At 51.5% G+C, this 20360-nt stretch overlaps 1 protein-coding gene across 3 annotated transcripts in view; it reads right to left on the bottom strand.

Annotated features, from left to right (window-relative positions):
• LAMA5 (laminin subunit alpha 5) overlaps positions 1–19676 on the bottom strand; it is an 85286-nt gene extending 65610 nt beyond the window's left edge. For all 3 annotated transcript variants that reach the window (XM_030233299.2, XM_050982103.1, XM_050982104.1), the window contains exons 1-2: positions 19368–19676; positions 13630–13782 (exon numbers count right to left, since the gene is read on the bottom strand). In XM_030233299.2, the coding sequence (XP_030089159.2) occupies positions 13630–13782; positions 19368–19652 (438 nt within the window). In that variant the 5' untranslated portion in view covers positions 19653–19676. The remainder of the gene's footprint in view (positions 1–13629; positions 13783–19367) is intronic.
• Positions 19677–20360: the final 684 nt, after the last annotated feature.

Here is a 20360-nt window from a genome sequence, read left to right as displayed (position 1 = left end):
ATGGCCATATCCCTGTGGGCTGGCTGCCTTTGGAGCAGAGCCTGCAGAAAGCACCCAGCAGAGGGAAAAGGGAAGGCAGAATCCAGAGCCAAAGCCTTTCCAGATGCCCCATCCCATGTGTCCTGTAGCTGTGGGGAAAATGAAGCCTGAAGCCTTTGCCCAGGTTTGCTGCAGCTATGCTGAACACCAAAGGCACTTCCAGAAACGAAGGGTGCCACATCCCCTACCTTGGGGACAGGCAAAGAGACTCCCCTCCCCTCCTCAATCCCTGGCTGCCACACACCAGCCACTGGGAGAAAAGATGCTGCTGGCAAATCCAAGAGTTCTCTTTGAGAAGCAGGGATAGCTCACGCTGCTCCCCAGCATGGGCCCGGGCTGTGCCAGAACAAACAGCACATCAAATAAACAGCAATTAACACAGCGCACGCTGCGCACACGTGCGGGCACTCTGCTCCCCAGCCCAGCGGCTCAGACAGCCCCAGCAGCTTCACTCTGCTCCCTGTAAAGCCCCACGCTCCCCTGACCTGCCTCAGGGCTGCCCAAAGCAGCTTGCTGCTGACAGAGAAGCCCAGCCCAGCTTCAACAGCTCGCTCTGCTGAGGACTGGTGCTCTCAGCACACCCCCAGCCACGCTGCTCAGACAGGGCTTGGCACACAGAGGAAGAAGAGGCCAGCTGCAAAGCACATCACTGGAGTGCTGCTGCTGCTCAGTCAGCACCCAGCCAGGGCAGCACTGACCCACCTGCTCACATTTCTCACACTGGATTTCTGGCTCAGGCAGCAGCCAGGGACGGGAGGAAGTGACACAGCCCAGAACTCCTCGAGCCTGTCCATCGGTGTGTTCCAGGTCAGGCTCCTGACCCAGTTCCAAACCCGGGGGGTTTTATTTGCAGAGCACAGGGAGCTGCAGTGCCAGCCATGCACCTGTCACCCCCCTCCCTTTCAGCAACCTGAGCCAGGGCCACCGCACCATGAACACACTCACATCCTGTCCCAGCCCTGGGGACACTGAGGCACGCAGGGCAGGAATGCTGAGCTGCACCAGGACTCTCTGCTGACGCTGGGATGTGGGGAAATAAACCCCAAAGCCTTCCCTACACCAGCACCAAAGACAACCCAGCCATCTCATGTTTCCTCCTTCCTGGCAGCGTAGGGACATGATAACTGATCAGTCCCCCCACTGCAGAAATCCAAATCCTCATCTCCACTCCCTGCCCAGAAAATAACATCACCAGGGGCAATTCACTATCCCTCAACACAAGAAAAAAAAAAAGGACTGGACCTCACATACTAGTTATGGATACAGCATGAACAGGGGATTACAAACTCAGCACGCCTGGAACGCCCAGTGCATGTCCTCACTGGACATGTGTGCAGCCATCAGCACCCCAGGCACAGGGAGTTCATCCTGATCAGGCTCTGGGATTTGCCCTGGTTCTGGCAGGGACAGTGCACCCCACACTGCTGCTGAAATCTGGGATCTGGGCTGCTCCTTGGAGCAAGAACCAAGGACACGAGGCTGGTACTTTGCAGATGGCAGTAGCATTGTTGTAGCAGATCACATCACTAGGAGATGACCACAAAGCTTTTTCTGATCTTTTATTGGTGTGAATGTCCCAAAATAACTTCAGAGCAGCCAAATATTAATAACAATAAAATAATTCTACCCTTAAACACTCCCAGTTCTTTAGGAGGCAGAGCCCTTCAAGTAATTTAGCATGGAATGCAGCCCTGTGTGTAACAGTGACATGAACACCATGGGGTCTGCAGTAAGTGGCTGTTGGGAAGAAGTGGGATCTCAGCAGGACACCAACCTGAGCAGGTCTGGCTCAAGAGCAGTCAGACAGCTGTACTTCAGTCCACAGGAGGCCACTGTACTGTAAGGATCTGCTCCCAAGGGGAGCTTTATAAATATTTTCCAGGATGAACATTTGTAAATAGTGTCTTTCAACACGTCTTGAGAACAGATCCCTGATGTCCTGTTTTCAAAAGAGAATCATCATCTTCAAAGGCAGGGAGGCGAAGCCATTCATGCAAACAGCATAGCCACAAGCCATGCAGTTTGGCACTGGTCTCCAGAGCTGCTGAGGTGGGTCTTTGCACTAGATGTGTGTCTGCCAGGCACAGCCAAAGCCTGCCCTGTGATGGCTCCCAGCCCTGTTCCCAGGCACAGGGCACATCACCCTCACAGCCCCCAGCAATCCGATCTGCCTGGGGAAACATGATCACCTCCATTCCCTGCTGCTGAGGGACACGGGTCACACTCTGCCAAGATCACAGCAAAGCACACTGGCATCTGCCTGGGAGCCTCATAGCTCAGGAAATCAATATACAGGCCATGGGAGTCATTTTGTCTCCTCCACTCTTTTGAAGAGTTCCCTCCTTTCCTTCTCCCCAGCCACAAAACCATGCCCTGGGTGGTCCCATCCAAGACTGTAAATTGAGTTGTTGAAAGCCTTAGCAAAAGAAAGGTCAGATGCCTTATAAACACAAAAGTGTAAGTGTACAACTGTCCAGACATTATCCCAAGGACATGCACATCCCCACAGCTGCTTGCACCACAGCAGGCACTCATACCTCACCCAGGTGTCCTCACATTGCACAGGTTTCCCCCAAAACAGCACCTGCAGGTGCAGCCTGCTGTCATGGCCCAAAGCTGCACCTCTGCCTACAGACTGGGGTAGGGGTGTGGTGAGCTGTGCATGGCAAATTCCACAGGATTTCACAATATCCTTATTCTGGCTGTGAATAAAGGGGACAGACAGCAGCGACAAGAGCACAGCTACACCTGACAGCAACCTGCAAAACAGTTTGCAGTCTCTGTTAGCTGCAAACCACACAAGAAACTGCAATTCTGGACTGCATCAACACACTGCAAATCCCATTGCCTCACACCCTAAAACATAAAATCACCTTGCAGAACCCCCAGCTGCCCAGCAATTTGAGAAAACCCAGCTGTCCTACAGGTGCTCTCAGCCTTGCCTGTTGCTGTTAAGCCCCAAAGCATCACTGCAGGGCAAAGAGGCATTTACAGCCCCTCCAGGTTCCCTGCTCCCACTGCCCAGCCCTGGGAAGGAACAGAGATAAGGGGAGTGCTACAGAAAACACAAGGGCTTAGGAAAGCTCTGATTTAGTGCAGATAAGAGGTCTGGGTGAGTAAGCACACACCACTGAAATAAAGACCACTGCTGAAAGAAGGGCAGGCACATGGGATGGCACATGTCCAGGGTGGGGACACAGCACAGGTGTGGCTGACTTCAGAGGTTAAAAACCAAGACTTTAAGCAATATCTATGTTGCCGTTCTCATGGCACCACATCCTGATGAAATATGCCCAACTGGCCTTCGTGGAAGGGACTCTGCAGATGCCTCGTGGATGCCAGAGCAGCTCAGGGTGGGCACTCACCCATTTCAGGCAGAAAGCAGCCCTGGTATAAAATACACAGTGTAGGGCAGCATCCAGCCCCTGACCTGGCTGATGGTGTGTGAGCACAGCCCCACCAAAAGCCCCCAGCACACCCTTCTAGCAGGTGCACAGAGCTGCTACCAACAGGGCTGGGGAGCTTCCAGCAATGACACACATGAACAACAAGGTGGGGGAAGAAAACAAAGGATTAACTGGACAGAAAAATCACATCTCCAAACACAGGGCTTGTTCCATCAAGAAGCAATCCCATGTCTGCAGCAAGCTCAGAGCCAGAGGGAGCCTCCTAAAAACAAATCTGCAACAACTGGGGCTCTGCAGGGTCTAAATGAGCTCCACTCTCCTACCCAGTGCCTCCAAACCAAGCTGCCAGCCTCAGGGACAACACGAGCCAGGAGTAGCAGCTCAGCACAGCCCTTACTCTGAGCACACAAATCCCCAGGCTCCTTAATAAGACACACTAATTTTTCACACTGCTGAGGGGAAAGCAAACAGCTCAGCCATTTCTGCTCCTACAGCAGGCTCTCGAGCCTGGTGCTGCGTATCTTATCAGCAGCCTCAGCAGCCTTTCGAAGCCGTTTCAAGACTTTGGCCTTCAGAAACCTGCAGAGGGGGTGGAAAAACCCTCCATTCATTTCTACCAAAGCACAGCACATTTTCAAGAGGACATTCCTACCATCCAGAGCAAACAAAGGTTCCCAACTGTATGTTCCGTGGGGTTGTTTGAGTTGCAGCAAGTAAGATCAATACAGGTTCACTGCACAAGGTATTTAAATATTCTTAGAGGAGTTCCTGGGCCAGTTTAGAATTAAAAGGGAGAAGCCAGACAAAAGAATACTTGTCTGTGCTTTAGACAGCTCGCAGGCTGGTTTTTACACCCAGAGTTTTACAAGCACAGCTCCATCAGTCAGGACAGGCTCTCCAGAGCATGCTAGGAGCTGTACAGATCTGGGACCTGCTCCATCCAGACATCCCAGGCTCTGCAGTACTAAAAATAAAATTTAAAAAATACTATAAAAGAGCTATAGTAAGACCATTTTCAGTACTGCCAAAGCCTTGCTGATTTGCTAAGTTTGCTGAGGAAGCCCTTGGTTAAATCACAGGCTGAAAAAAGAAACACTCAATACCCTTCCATAGGATAAAAACAGGATTTTGTGCTTTGGATGAGACTTGAAACAGCATCTGCTGCTTCTGTGGCCAGCAGTGAATAACATCTCTGTGACATTCCCAATTTTCTGGAGGGCAGGGATGTCAGGATCTCACCAAAACACAGCATGTACACAGATAAATGCCACCTGATCTGCTGTGACAAACAGGAGCCAAATCTTGTGTCCCACAGGGCACAGTGGGCAGAGCAAGGCCAGGTGTCAGCCCACCACAGTCTCACCCCTCCACACAACACCCCAGGGCCCTGGACATCATTGCTTTGGCCACAGCAAGGAGTTGAGTTCCAGACACTTCAATCCACTACTTTTCTTGCCATTATCAATACAGCTCTGAATTTGTGACAAAAATGACTTATGCCTTCATGGAGCACTTGGGAATCACTAAGCAGAGCCTCCAGCTACAACACACTGAATGGTGCATGGTCAACCAGCATCTTCACCACAAACTGAATTCTAAAAAAAAAAAACAAAAAAACCCAGACCTGTTGCATCTCAGCTCTTAATTCAACTAAAAAAAAAAAAAAAAAAAAAAAGATTGATTTCAACCTTGACAAGGCACAACTTGTACATCTGTGACACAGCAATTTCCCATCAAAGACAGGATTTCAGACCCAGACTGTCTGTAACCTACTCAAATCCTCTTTTTCCTTGCATTTATGGGATTAAAAAAAAAAAAAAAACAAAAACCCAAAAACACATGTCATACACTTCACTTCCAGAGCTGCAGGAAATCCACTCTAAGTTGCATGCCAGCTCCAGCTCCAAGGGTTTCCTTGAGCTGTTCTCTCAGCAACAAGAAGAACAAAACAATCTTGGCAGCAGGCCATGCTGCAAGTATTTCCCCCCATGCCCTGGGATGAAGTGGATATCCTGTCACAAACCTGCGTGCATGGGAAGGGTGAGGAGAGGAAGGAAATGGAAGAGGACGAATTAGCTAAAAATTGGCACAACGTGAGAGGTCTCAGCCTGCCACCAAAGCCCCTGAAAGGCTTTTCATTTTAAATGGCCAAGTGCCAATGATGAATGACTCACATGAGCCTCAGGAAGCCCAAGCTCCCCAGCACCCAAAAGGAATATACTGAAATCCTCCCTCCACTGGATTTGGAAGGGCACATGGATGCTGAGCTGTGACACCTTATTTGTGTCTGGTTCTGAACCCAGTTCTCAGAGGTGTCTTTCCTGGGATTCCTCAGTTCACCATTTCCAGGGCCAAGTGGGTTTGGAAAGCCCCTCTCTGGATCATTGTCAGGCTCCAGATCCTGACATGTACCAAGATGACTTATTTCCAACAGGAAAAGTCTCCCTTGCACCTTGTATGAGGTCCCTGCACCAAACCCCAGTGCCCCCAGCTTCCAGGCAGCACTTTCTGCCTCTCTGGAATTCCTCTGCATGGCTCCTGCAAGCCTTGACAGCGCTGCCTTTAAAGCCTGGTCGTTAGCAGATTCCAACAAAGCCAAACTTGACACATGCAAGCAGGTTTATTCTTCTAAAAATCTGCATCCCAGCCGTGCAGCACGTTGGGATTTGTCAGCAGGTTTCCTTCCCCACCGTGACACAGCCGGGTGAGCTGACCCAACAGCAGCACACAGCAGGGTCACAGCAGGATTAACATTCCCTACAGCACTGCTAACACCAGCACAGATCTGCAGCCACAGTGCTTGTGTGGAGTTCTTGGTGCTGGTCACACCTACAAGGCTCACAAGAACACGGGGTTTGTCCTCACAATCCCCCCCAAGACCCCCTTGTATTTCCAGCCCTGTTTGCAGAAACTTGAAGCAAGCCCGCTCCAAGGCAGAAAACAGCAACTGGCAGAGAAAGAAATAATCAAACCCCTTCCTGGAGTCCAGCCAAAATCTTTGTGCCCACTAAGTTTGGGTGGATGCAGACGTTGCCAAAGCCTGGAAGAGGATTAAGGAACAGCTTTAGCAAACAGCCAGGACAACAACAGTGAAGTCACGATGAAACCAGCAATAGAGATTTCTGTTTGCAGTCATGAGCCTGTGTTTACAGTTTGCAACTATGTGCAAATACCAGAAAGCCATTCTTTTCCTCTTCCCATTGGAGCTTGGCATTAGGCACATTTAACTAGATCCAAGAGATGCCTACAGCAGCATGCCAACTGGATTTTGGGCACAGAGCATGCTCCAACCCACAGTGATGGGAACTTGCAGGAACCCATAAATAGAGCTCAGCTGAGTGGTGTGTGTGTGTGTGAGGGAGAGCTCTGTATCAAAGCAGGCAGAGAGAGAAATGGGAAAGAGAAACTAAAAATTAAATTGTGGCATTCTCAGTTTGGCTGTTTGCTTGTCCTTGCATGGGTTACACAAACAACCACTGGCAAGACTCAGGATGCCAAGCAGAAGATGCAAAGTGATTCTCAGGCAGGGCACAACAACTAGAGCAAGATATAAACACAAGCTTTGCCAGGAAATCTGCTCCATCAAAGTTTACAGCACACAGCTGCATGGGGAAAGCCATCAGTGATTTGCAAATCTTCTAGCACAAAGGCAACTTCTTCTAAGGGAAACTTGTAACTTCCAGATAACCATGCAACAGGAGCTCAGCTGGTTGAACCCTGCTGCTGAACTCCAGCTTCCCCAGGTAGATGTGCCTGGCTGGGAACAAGAGGCACGGTGCTTTCTGCCTCATCTCCCATGAATGTTGTGTTGTTTGACAGAGGGAAGGACAAGAATGTCAGACTACCATCCTAACACTGCTCTCCAGGGGCTCTGACTGACAAGTCCTGGCAGGACTTGGTGCAGCAGCAATTGCTGGCCCTGATGCCTGCTCATCCTCTCCCTGCCTGTCTGGCTGCCTTGCCAAAGCCCTGGGGCCAGGTTGGGGTGCCTGGAGGAAACAGGCAATGTGGCTTCCTGCACTGCACAAACAGGAGCTGGCACCCTCCAGACCCACCTTCCATTAGCAGTGACCTCATGTTAACAAAGGCGTTTTTATAGCTGTGCCTGGCAAGTCCTGCTGTGGGGAACAAAACGTCATTCCTCTCGTTCTTGTCAGAGACTCTGGTGACCAAAAATGCCCCAAACCTCAGCTCAGTCCTTGCCTTGTGCAGAGCCATCCATGTGTCACTCCCAAGGCTTTGTCCTCTTCCTCCCTGCATCTCCCAGGATGACTCATCCCTGCTCCCATCTCTCCTCTCTAACCTCCAGAATGCCTCCAGAAGCAGAACCTCAGTTACCAGCTCTGTGGGAACAGGCCACATTTCCCCAATCAACTGCCACTGATCTGGAGTCTGCTCTTAAACCATTTAGGAAGATTCTTCCCCAGCACACCAGGCATGTGCCTTCCCCTTGCGTCTTCCCACTGATCTCCATTTTCACGTCTATCAAACGGGGATCAGTGAATTATTTATTGCACTGCTTGGCATTACACACGGGAGGGGAAGTCTGGAATTTGAAGAGCACAGATTCCAGAAAACAGGAAACAACTGAGGATCAAGGCTGGGCACAGCCTGAAGGCCCACGTTTATGACTATAATAAAGGATAAGGCAGAGATGAATGCAGGGCTGAGCCAGGCTTGGTAAAGCATCAAAAGAAAGGTGCAGGGGGCTAGAACAGGCTTGAAAGAGCAGAGAAGCCGACTAGGCAGATGATCAAGAGTGTATTTAGCATCCTCCCTGCCAGCCCTGTGGATCTGAGCCAGGACATAGCTGTGCTGGAGCTGTGCAGGGCAAGGACAGCTCCTGGAACTGAGCCCCAGGAAGCAGGAAGAGCTCACTTGAGGGGCTTCTCATCCCAACCAGGACAGGCATCAAGAACCCAACTGGATGAGCAATGCCACAGGACGAGCCTGTCTCTCACAAGAGCAGGGCTGGCAGGGACTGCAGGCTCACAGGCCTTGGGGGTGTGTGCAGGACACGAGTTCATGGACAGACAAGCACTCACAGGGCTGAGGGGTGCTCCCACTCACTCACTGAAAAAGTGACAGTCAGGAAAAGGGCTGCACAGAGCCAAGCCAAGAGCCTGACTAAAGCAATTATTCCCTTCTGCAACAGATTGGTGTGGTGCTACAGGGGCTACTGCACAGAAAATGATGGAGATAAAATGCAGTATTCCCATTCTGCAGGTGGGACAAGCCAAAGCACAGAAAATGCCAAACCACTCGATGGGATACATGCTCTGTGTCAGAGCTGCGAACCTCTCTGGCTACACTGACCTTCCCAAGAAGCTCCCTGTACCATCTCCCTGAGGGAGGAAAACAGCACCAAGAGGGGCCTGACCCAGGCAGCCCTGCTCTGTTTTTAACTCCCCTGGCACAGCCAGGCACGGCCAGGCAGGGCTGACCCCGAGCACGTGGAGCCACACACACCCCAGTCAAGGCACACTCTTGTTTTCCAGCCCAGCCAAGCAGACACTTTCCAGGAGAACAGCAAGAAATTACCAGGCTTGCCTTCCAGCTATTCATTACAAACTAAAGCCTCCCCTGCTCCAGCCTGACCTTTCCACAGCCCACACTCACCCCGGGGCTCTCTCCTAATCTTTGAAGAATCCCAGGGAGTTGAGAAGAAGGGACAGGCTGGAGGAAATAAGAAGCTCCACAGCAGGAGACCTCACTGTCAGCCTCTTTGTTTCTCATCACACCAACGGTATAAATAGGCAGCAACACCAAGGGAGAAACTAAAATGGAAATCTTGCATGCATTTCTTAGAACCAGCAATTATCCTTTCATCAGTCATTACCTGGAGCTGTTCTGGGGGGAGAGGCTGAGGCTTATTTTAACACCTGGTTCAGGTCTAGGCAAAGCAAGCACAGCCTCTGGGAAGATTAAGCTGTTGAAGCACAAGGGTCATTTGTATGAGATGCAAAGAACAGGCAGAAACAACCTCCTGAGGCCACAAAAGGTGCCACCACGCTGAGTGACCTGCCCAGAGCCTCCTGCTGCCCTGCTCCTCCCTGTGCTCAGCCTGGCAGACGTGGGGCAAGGCAGGTCTTTTGGGATTCAGATGGTACAAGTGAAATCCTACTCACTGCAGCCCTGGAGGACTGATTTTAAGCAGTACTGGTTCATGACTTGACTAGACATAAGATACAATTAAAATTCACGTGTCACCAGTGATTTAGCCACACCAGTATCCTGCACATCTTTTCCTTTAACAGCAACCAACAGCAGCAGCAACAAAGAGGAAAGAAGTTTCAGCATTGGCTGCTCTGGAGCTTGGCATCCAATTTGGCAAGGCTGTTTGAAAAGGAGAGGATGGCTCTGCCCTCACTGCCAGAGGAGACAGATCCCCACTTGATTAACAACCAGACACTCCCTTCCCGCTCACCTGAGCGGCTCCCACACAGCCCTTGGAGCCAGGAATCTATTGGGAGCTGGCACATGGCCCTTCCCGACCTTTCTGTGCTAAGTGAAAGCAAAAATCACACTTTATCAGCACCAAAAAAGGGAAAAAAAAATTTCAATAGCTGCTGGTCCAGGTCAGGGGAACCTCAGCTTGGAAGAAACAGAAGAGACTTCACAGCTAAGTTAATTTAAACAATAAAGTGTGAAATAAACTGGGAGAGAAGATCCATCCACTTGGGCTGGGTGCCAGCTCTCAGTGCTGCACGCCCTCCCAGTCACACCTTGCCCAGAGGAAGAATTACAATTGTTCACCCTGCTTCCATCCCACATCCATGCCAAGGACAGCAGCACTGAACAGGTTCTGCAGTTAAATGTGAGCTACAGACCATCTCAGATCAGGGAGCTAAAGTTCTGAAACCTACAAACAAAGATCCTGATCTATTTTTGAAGGATTTGATGGCAATTGGAGAGGACTCTGCACAGGAGAAGAGACCACAGGCTCAGCTGCTGAAAATAAAAAAGATTTCTGCTCAGCCTACTTAATGTGCTTTATTTTTAATGCTGCTTTGCTCCAAGAGCCAGAGAACAATTTGGAGAAAGAAGGTCTTTGTTAGAGATTTTACGCCCCAGCCCTTTATTTAAGGTGCAAAAGCTCACAATAAATGTCACTAAGCTCTCCTACCCCTTTCCCACAGTGGTGCCCCAGCACAGTGAGGACCAAGGAGGAGTAATTACCAAATAGCTGCTCCTCAGCAGTAAGGGAAGTTAAGAAAAGGAAAAACCAATAAATGAAACTTCTTTTCCTCCTTCTAAGCCCAAAGGGAGCTGCATGTCAAGGAGTTCTGGAGGTCTCCACAGGAGAAGGCTTCTCCTCTCTCCTCAGCAGAAGTGAATGGATGTCAGCATTTCTGTCAGGCACTGCCCAAATAAATACCTCTGGGGTATCAACCAGAACTCCCTGCAAAGCTTCAGTCTGAAATCCTGCTGCTCTCTGGTGTCACCAGGGCCAGCAGAGGAGGCAGGGGGAGATGGGGACTGCTGCCCAGCCACCCTCCCTCTGCAGCAATTAACCTCCAGCAAGCACTGGCACGAAGCTCCTGCTCTTGCATGACTGCAAGCATTCCTCCCCCAGAGTTTATCATAAAGCATCCATAAACATCTCAAGGAAGGGCTGGCCTGGGTTCACCTTCATGCAAGGAAGATGTCAGGCTCTGGCAGGGAGCCAGCCATTCATGTTTCCCTAAACCTTGTCAGCTCTGACTCAAATGACCTTTTTAGTGGGGGGGAAGCAAAAAAGAATCTTCCATCACACCCCTTCCTCCCCCTCCACCCACAGTGGCATTTAATCACAGCAGGATCACAGGGGACAATTCCCATGGTGGCTGTGAGTCATGGTGTCCTGTCCCTCTGCTCTCTGCACAGCCCCTCTGCAGCAGAGGCACGTTCCCATTTCAGCTGGCCTGGAGGCTCCAGGCAGGACAGGAAAGAGCCTGGAGCTGAGAGCAGCAGCACAGCAGGTTTAGGAGCCTCTACCACAACGTGGATGTTTGCCCTCCAAGCCAGGCAGGACAGCCACTTTTTGGGATTTTGACAAAGCCAGACAGTCCAGTGACAGCAGTGTCCTCTCAGCACACAGCACCCTCAGTTCTACTCTCCAAAACCTGAGCTGTGCTTCATATGGTGCCATGATGCATTTTACACCAAATTCATGCAGTGGCCCAGCCTTTATCCTAAATATAATAAGCACAAGGTCATGGTTAAAAGCAAGAAAAAAAAATTCTCTCCATACTCCTGAACATCCCCTAAAATCCATTTAACTTTCCTCCCTGGAGCTATTTGTCATATTTCTGGCACTCAGACCTGGGTCTGACATGGAAACCTCCAAGTGACTTTTCATCCTCTTGCAGCCTTTTTCCCCCACCCAATTCTGAAAAGCAAAATCACTCCTCCCCAAGGAGGCAGGAACAGACAAGGTACCAGCAGGAGCAATTCCCATCCCAGCTGATACCTGGACACTGCCCCATCCCAAGCCATGGTGGGAGCCCTGATCCACCTTGCTGACGAAGCCATTAAGATCAGGCTGTGAGGAGAGTGTTTAATATCCTCACACCAGCTGGGTGGCCAGCCCAAGCCATTCTGGAGCTTATTTGCTGGCTGTGAATATTCCTCCTTCTCTCCTTCCCACAGGATTTTAACACCCCTGTGAGGAGAGCAAGCTCTCAGCCAGCAAAAAGAAACGAGCAACAGGCTGCTTAATTAACTGCCCCTCTCCCAATTGCCACAGCCTTGCCAAAGGCTGGAGAAACCCAATTCCAGCTGGTAATTAAGCACTTATGGCTGGAGAGGGATGGAGCCAGCAGGGAAGCACAGCAGCAAGGGAAGGGGCTGAGACCACAACCCCCTGTGCCAACCCTGTGTGCCCCCAGTGCCATCAGCACTCCTGAGCCCCCAGAGGGACAAAGGCTTTTAGTGGCTGTGAATCCCTTAAATGAAACATTAATTGGTCCAAGAGCTCTCCAGATTGATACACAGAGCAAGGAGAGGCTTTGTTTGCCAGCCAGAAAAAAGCCCTGCTGTCAGACATGCCTAGGAGGGCGTTGCTACCTGTGCAGTTCCCACTGGTATCCAAGGAATTTGGGAAGCCTGGCTGCCAGGTACACTGGCCTGATCCTGCACCTGCCCTGCTGACCACACTGGGTCCCAAGAATTTCTCTCTCCTCTATCCTTTCAACCAGAGTCAACTTCAAAAGGAGGAAATTGGCGATTCTCTAGCATTTAATCTGTTTCTATTGCCCGACCTACCAAAACAAAGGAGTTAAAAGCAAAGGACTGACTCTCAGCAGGAGCATAAACAGGTGATTATAGCAATTACATGCAATGAGGCCATGTATGAAGGGGAAGCCACTAAAACCAGCTGAAGATTTATTTAGGCTTGTGCTGCTCTTGGGACCAGCTGGGTCTATCCTGTATTGCAAAGGTGACAGGGAAGCAGAGGGTCTTGTGAGCCCAGAGAAAATCCACACCAGGTGAAGCACCTGCCACCAGCACCACACGTGCAAATTCTGACAGCAATCCTGCAGAAATGATGGTGCAATCCCACCTCCCTGGGTTCTGAAGGCAAACAGACTCAGGAGAGAGAATGCCAAGGTAGACCAGCTACGTTTTAACAGCACCCAAGTCCTCCCGAATTATTCCAGGCTCTGGCTCCCAGCACAGCAGCTCTGAAGGCTGCAAACCCCCAGGTGAGCCAAGCCCAAGCCCACTGTGCCTGCTTTGCAGGCACAGTGCAGCTGGGTTAGCTTTGGCCCAAAGCCAGAGAGCTGCCAGGGAGAGGGACAAAGAGGAGCAGAAGCTCCATTGCAGGCTGGCCCTTGGTCACAGGGCGAGTGAGAGCAAAGCCATGCACCCAGCAGCACATCCCTGCCAGCTGGGATGTTTCTAAAAGACAGACACAGCAGATGCCACCTCTGCTGGGGAGGGCTCAGCTCTGGCAGGCTTTGTCCACACAAAGCTGCACTGCAATGGAGAGTACAAAAAACCAACATTTAACTCTGGCCAGAAAAATGTCAGGTATCAAAGCAATTCAGAAAATATAGGGGTTTCATTCAATTCAGAAAATACAGCCTGCTAATGCAGGCTGTTCCACAATTCCAGCGAGGTCCACTAAAGGATTTTAGCAGCAGAAAAGCAGTTCCTCACCAGCCAGTCAACAGCATAAAGAAGAAAGGATTTGTGTTACCTGTCCAAGGTCCAGGGTGACGTTGACCTGGTTGAACTCCAGCCCCCGGGAGAGAGGGGGGCTCTGCCACCAGCGCTCTGTCCCATCGATGGCATTTGTGATGGGGTGGGCCTTGTTGCTGTTTGCAGAGGAGCAGATGTCACAGTACTGGCCCTGGCAGAAAGTACAAAAAACAACATTTAACTCTGGCCAGAAAAATGTCAGGTATCAAAGCAATTCAGAAAATATAGGGGTTTCGTTCAATTCAGAAAATACAGCCTGCTAATGCAAATCAAGATGCACAAAGTTTTGTTTGCACCAATTCAAAGTGTGGGTGAAAAAAGTACATGAAAAGGCTCAAAACCCCCACAACCACCCAGTGTAGAATTTGGGCTGCTCAGAGCAGCATCCCTCCTGAATTTCAGATATGCAGTGAACATTGACAAAGGACCCCAGACTCAAAGGACTGGTTACCAGAAGCAGGAGTGTCTGAGGGAGAAGCTGCACTGCAACAGAGAGCTGAGGCTCAAACTCCATGGTCAGCAGCTCCTGTGCTGGGGCTGCCCCTCACACCCAGCCCTGCCCAGCCCAGAGATCCTGCCCTGAACCATTCAGTCATTTCCATGGTCTCAGACTGGCAGCTCCTCTGCCCAGCTCCCTGCAATCTGTTTCTTGCCCACCTATTCATCCCACACTATAGCTCTTTCAGCTACATTTTCAAGCTTAGTCTTGCAGCCAAGTTCCTTTTGCTGATGATGCTGCAATGCAAAGCCAGAAAGGGACAGCCCCAGCTGTCAGCCAGCCAGGGACTGCCACCACTTCTCTGCCTTGCTTTTGTGGCCCGGGGTGGCTTTGTCAGCTCCATGGACACGCTGCCAGAGAAAACAACCCCACAACTTGAACAGCACCTCCTGAGCAGGATCAGACAAAGACCTGAGCTCTAAGGGGCAATTCTTTCTCTCTCATTAATGGACAAATGAATCTGACCCACGCTCAAAGAAACCTGCAAAGCCCCCTGAAAACTGGCAAATTGTTATGTGGAGCCACTGTTGTGTCACTTGAATTGCTGCTACAAACAAACAGCCTGGAAGGGAGCTGGGTTAGAGGCAGTTTTCCTTTTAAAGGCACAGTTATCCCCAGGCAGGAATGCTGCCCTTGCCTGTCCCAGCTGCAGCCAGCGTTAATATTGCACCAGGTACAAGATCTCAAGACAGGCAATCCCCTTCCTGCCCCTGCCAGGGCTGAGGCAAGGCAGGGCCACTGCAGAGCATGTGATTCTCCAGATCCTCCAAACTCTGGAGGAATCTCAGTGCAAAGGAAACAGATTTCACAGCATTATTCCCCACCACCACGTGCTTTGTTACTTACAGAGATGTGAAAATAGAGATGGGCAAGCACAAGGCCAAAGAAAAGGGGAGCTGAAACCATCCAGGTAAGCCTGACATAGATGCAGGGAACACTCAGTGTACAGAGAGGTCACAAGGCTGGTTTGGACATGCTTTGAGCCAGGAGGGAGAGCAGACCAGATAAAACTGACCCAACTCTTCAAACCTTTAGTGGGAACCGGTGCAACAGGTTGTGTGGAAATTTCTGCTGCACAACACACAACACTGAGGTGGGGGGGAAAGCGAGGCAAGGTTACAAAACAGGGATAAATAGCAAAAAAAAAAAAAAAAAAAAAGTAGTTTCATACTTTAAATTCTTGCCACAGATGTAAAAACCATTTTGAACCCAGACTTCACGTTGATGGGAGACAGTCAACTCAAGCTAAGTCAGAGGGGAGTAAAAATTAGGATCAGCTGCTCCACATTTCTAATGCTGCTGTTGTCCCTCCCTGGGCAGCCTGCTGGGCTGGGAACACATCAACAGCTGAAGCAGGTTGGCTGTTCAAAGGGTGATTAGCCTCTCTGATGCACCAGGTGCTCATTAGCTGTTTCACTGGAGCCAAACCTAAACCTGACCACAATCAATCCCAGCTATTTGTATTTTAGAGCAGCTCAGGCTCCTGCACATTGTGTCAGGTTCTCTACAGGGAAGTTCTGACATCAGCAAGAGGATTTTAATTAAAAAGCAATTGTGAGCAGCAGGCTTAGCAGAGATTGCAGGTTGCCAGAGCAGGAGAGGCATGGACACTACAAAGGTGTCCAAAGGAAGAACCTCAGCAATGAAAGGAGTTGCAGGGCAGCTCAGAGAACATAAAACTGCCACTGTCAGAGCAAACTGCAGAGAGGGAGAGATAAGGAGGAGGACTGAATGAGGGGCAGCTTCCACGGACCTGCAAGGCCTGATCCTGCTCAGGGCACTGGAGCTTTGAAGTTCCCCTGAGCATAAAGACCAGCTGGGCACCCTGCTGGCACCTCTCTCAGGGGACACAGGTGGCTTTGTCCCAGTTTATCTGGCCCTGCCATGACCCAACACCAACTCCCCTCGTTCTGATTTATCAGAAAGCCACAGGGAGCACGGGGCTGCTGGGGATGAGGTAAAAAGGGCAGGAAATGGGGTGTAAAAAGTACTGTTTGAGACAAAGTGCCTGCTTGCAGGCTGCTCCCAGGGCCGTCCCTGCAGATCAGCTACTGTCACAGTTAGGCAGGTGCTATCCTGTGGGCAACAACTTGTTCCAAACCTGTGTTTTCAGCCCCAGTTAAACCCCTGAAATCCAGCACTATCATAGGTGCAAACACAGAAGAGACACCTACAGAGAGGCACAGCACCAATTGTCACCTGGAGCACTGAGAGCCCTGGGCTGAGCCAGATTCCTTCTGCCACCACCAGACAGGACATGGGATAAAGAGGCACCAGCACAAATGGTGACACTTCATTCTGAGACACTCAGGGATGAAACAGCTTCAGATCCCACCTGTTATCAACACCTGAAGAGTGAGAGGGCCAGAGCTCTGGTCAGTGCCCACACTGCTCGGGCAAGGACAGCTCAGGGCTGCAGCTCAGTGCTGTGAACAGGCTTCTGAGGAAGGCACAAGCAGCACTGCCTTGAAATCAGTCAAATTTATTGTACATTCTTAAATTGTGAGGTCTGTAATTGCTTTAATTAATGCCAGTAACCTGCCTCACTGCTACAGTCCTAATCTGAAATAATAATCTACAGCCCTGCCCCACCCTGAGGAGCAGTGCACCATCCCTGCTGGCTCTGGAACAGCCCCCAGGCACAGGGTGGGATGGGGAATATGAGCACACAGCTCTGCCTTTGCAGACTTGTCTTGGAAGGCAGCACCTCCAGTAAAGCTTAAACAAAAAAAGAAACTTCTCTTCTGCCTTTTCCTCGAGACATTATCACTAAGGGAGGGCGGACCCACACTGAGGAGTGAATGTGACAAGGGAAGCAAACCTCCAAGGCAAGTCTCTTACAGCACACCTCAGCACTGCTGTGCCTCACATCCTTCCAGACTGAAAAGCCCCCCACAGTTGGAAATGCAGTCCTCTGCCAAAAAGCCCTGAATAAAGCAAAGGAAACTCCTTGAAAAGGTTTACAGCCTTCCCACAAGCTGTGCCAAAACCACTGCAAGTGTCTTTAAGGCAGTTTACTTCAGAAAACTTAATGATTATTGACATTTTAAGACCACCATGTTTAAAAGTCAGTGAACTCCCTTTTCTGAAGCCTTCTGTAATGTCAAATTAAACCAGCAGAAAACAGAGAACTGACTCAACTAATTTATTAGACAACTATATTAATGTTTATCCCAGGTCTTTAACCAAGCAAATGTCTCTTCACCACCACAGCACGTGGATGTCTCTTGCAGGGTCCCAAGTGGCATTTCTCCAGTATTCCTGATGAAAACTCCTTATGCCACAGCACATCACACAGTAATGAGCAGGTGAATGGAGGAGGGCAGGGGCTCTGTGCTGGTGGGACATGCAGGCAGTGAGGGCATGCATGTGGAGTTCATTATTGCTGTTTCAGTCTGCTCAAATTGAACACTTCCCTCCCACCTCCCTCCTTGCTTTAGTCACCCGGTGGTGCCAAGACCCCTAAAGGGGATGAATTGGGAACTCTGACCTCTGCTCTGATGCCTCCTGTTTCCACCCCTCCCTCTTAGGTGCTGCCTGTGGTCATGGAAAGGAGCCACTACAAAAGGAATTTTCTAAAGCTTTCAGACTGAGTGAAGCCTGCTGGCCTGGGAAGTGGTGCTCAGATCAAAGCCCCCCTGAGCCAGAGCTGCACAGGGGACAGGAGGGGGTTGCTGCAGAATTCCACAGCTCAGGAGCTGTGTTTGGCACAGGGGGGATGCTGGGGCTGCCCCCAGAGCTGGTACAGCCTGAAGGGTTCATTTCAGTCAGCAGCATCCTTAATACTGCGTGTCATGCTGAGCTAGCAGGGTGGCCAGAGCACAGATGGACACACGTGGAGTGATAAATGCACACCCACACTCGCCAGCTTTTCCAAGCAGCCTTATCCTCCCCGTTTTGTTTGGCACATCGTTCACATATTTGTTTGCAAGCGCACAGAGCAGCAGTTACTTCCTCACCTTTACTTACTCCTCTGCCTCACTGGAGGCACAGTTACTACATCGAGGTCCCTCTAAGCCTCCTACTACTGGGACTTCAGGCAAAACTTTTTCTCTTTTACAGTGCAGCGAAGTGAGACATGGCTTTAAAAGGTGGCATGGCTTGCAGGAGGATACATCAGGTTTTTGCCATCCAGTGACATCTTCAACCACTTATACTACACAGCCAGCAAAATTCCGTGTCATAACCACACAATAGCTGGGAAATTCCTAGTGTTGCACTAACTCAGGAGAATGTGGGCCAGAATGAGAAAAATGCTTCAGAGGCGATCTTGTAACTAAGCCGAAAAGGCTGAGAAAGGCTCGGTCCGAGAAATTAACAGTTTTCCTTTGCTCGTCCCTGTTATGTACAACAGGGACAACAGCACTGCTCTCCTGCAACAGGTGAGTGGCACAACAGCAGCACATAGAAAACACCGAGCAGCAGCTGGTGGCTCCATGGCTGGCTTCAGGAGCATTTCAAATCAGAGCTGCTCTTCCCGGCTTGGGCTGCCCTCGGAGGGACACTGGGTCTGGAGTTCCTGCAACTAAACCTCGTGTTTTACAAGCCCCTTTACAACTGTTCTTTCCTCCCTTCAAGGGAGCCATGGCTGTAACGCTGCACTGCAGCTTTTACCGTCCACATTCCTGGCTGCAAGCTCCCTCTGGGCAGCTTAAAATGGGACCCCTGAGATAAATCACCTGACATTCGCCTGTAAAATCCGCTCTTGTAACTTTCCCCTCTGCTCATCCCAATGCCCCGCCGAACGCACGGAGCTAAAACACATCAATGTAAATATTACCAGTTCAAGACGCACCAAAGTAATCACTACCACATTCACCGTAACGATTCCCTGACTACCAAAGGGAACTTAGGTGCTGGTTTGCCCGGGATTTTATAAACACAAAGAACCCACAACTTTAAAAAGAACGCCCCGCGACCCCAGCGAGCCGCGTTCCACGCGAACAACTCCCGGCAAGGCTGGGAGAGAGCCCGAACACGTGCGTGCCCCCAGCCCCGCTGCTCCGGGGGATGCCCCGGGACCAGCCCTCGCTGGTTGTTCCACAACCAGAGCCCCCAGCACCGACCCACCCGCGGTGCTCCGCCCGGGGGATGCGTGCGGACACCCGCGGGGAGCGGGGCCCTGCCCGCCCAGCCCCGCTGCCCTCGGCGGCGGCACCGGGGGCGCACAAAGGGGGGCTCGCACCCGAGCGCACCCCGGCCGGGCTCCGTGCCCTCGTCCCCCGGCCCGGCCGTACCTGGATGGTCTGGTTGGGGTCCCCCCCGGCCACCGGGCCGCCCACCAGCTTGCAGTACAGATCCTCCACGGCGCGCCGGCTGCCGGCGCCCGCCGCCTCCTCGCCGCAGGTGGCGGTGGCGGAGATGCGGGTGCCCTCGGCCAGGTTGAAGTAGGGCGGGTGGAGGCTGTGCCCGTTCACATCGCTGGGGAAGGAGGCGGGCGGCCGGGCGGCGGCGGGCAGCAGCAGCAGCAGGGACAGCAGGAGCAGGAGCCGCACACCGCCCCGCTCCGCCGCCTTCGCCATCTTCGCTCGGCGGGGCCGGGCAGCGCTGCGGCACCGGCTCCGCTGGCCCGGCTCCGCTCGGCTCTGCCCCTCTCTGCCGCCGCCGCGCTACTTCAGCCCCGGCTGCGGGGAGGGGCCGGGCGGCCCCGCCGCCCCGGTTAACCCTTTGCCGCCTCGGGAACCCCCTGTCCCCGCCGCCCCGGTTAACCCTTTGCCGCCTCGGGAACCCCCTGTCCCCGCCGCCCCGGTTAACCCTTTGCCGCCTCGGGAACCCCCCGGCCCCGGCGGTGAAGGATGCCGCCCCCTCCCCAGGGAACAATGTGCCCATTGTGTCTGCGGGGCTGCGCTGCCCGCGGCGGCTCGCTGGGGTTTTAGTACGGTAAACTCCATTAAGCGATAGATCGGGTTATCTACAGGAAAAACTCGATTACTAATTAACAAAACAGGGGAACTGGGCTTGACCAAACCCAGTTCGCGCTCCTCGAGGTATGCTGTGGGTTCTCATTTAATTTGGGTAGCGAAAATTTTACTTCCACTTTCCCCGGAAAGGATGGCTTTGGGGAAATGACTTTACCTTCTCACCTAAGGGGGAAGGAAGCAGCTCAGCGATAGCCCAACTTTCTCCCATCACTGCCTGTGGACAATCCCTCCGTGGTGTGACACATGCACCGTCAGCTCTTTATGCTGCTGGGGGGGGGAGACATTTTACAGATAAAAACCTGAACATAA

The sequence above is a fragment of the Serinus canaria genome, chromosome 20 (assembly GCF_022539315.1).
Source record: "Serinus canaria isolate serCan28SL12 chromosome 20, serCan2020, whole genome shotgun sequence".
Classification (NCBI taxonomy): domain Eukaryota; kingdom Metazoa; phylum Chordata; class Aves; order Passeriformes; family Fringillidae; genus Serinus; species Serinus canaria.
Note: the sequence above shows the minus strand (reverse complement) of the source record. Positions and strands in the feature narration are given on the sequence as shown.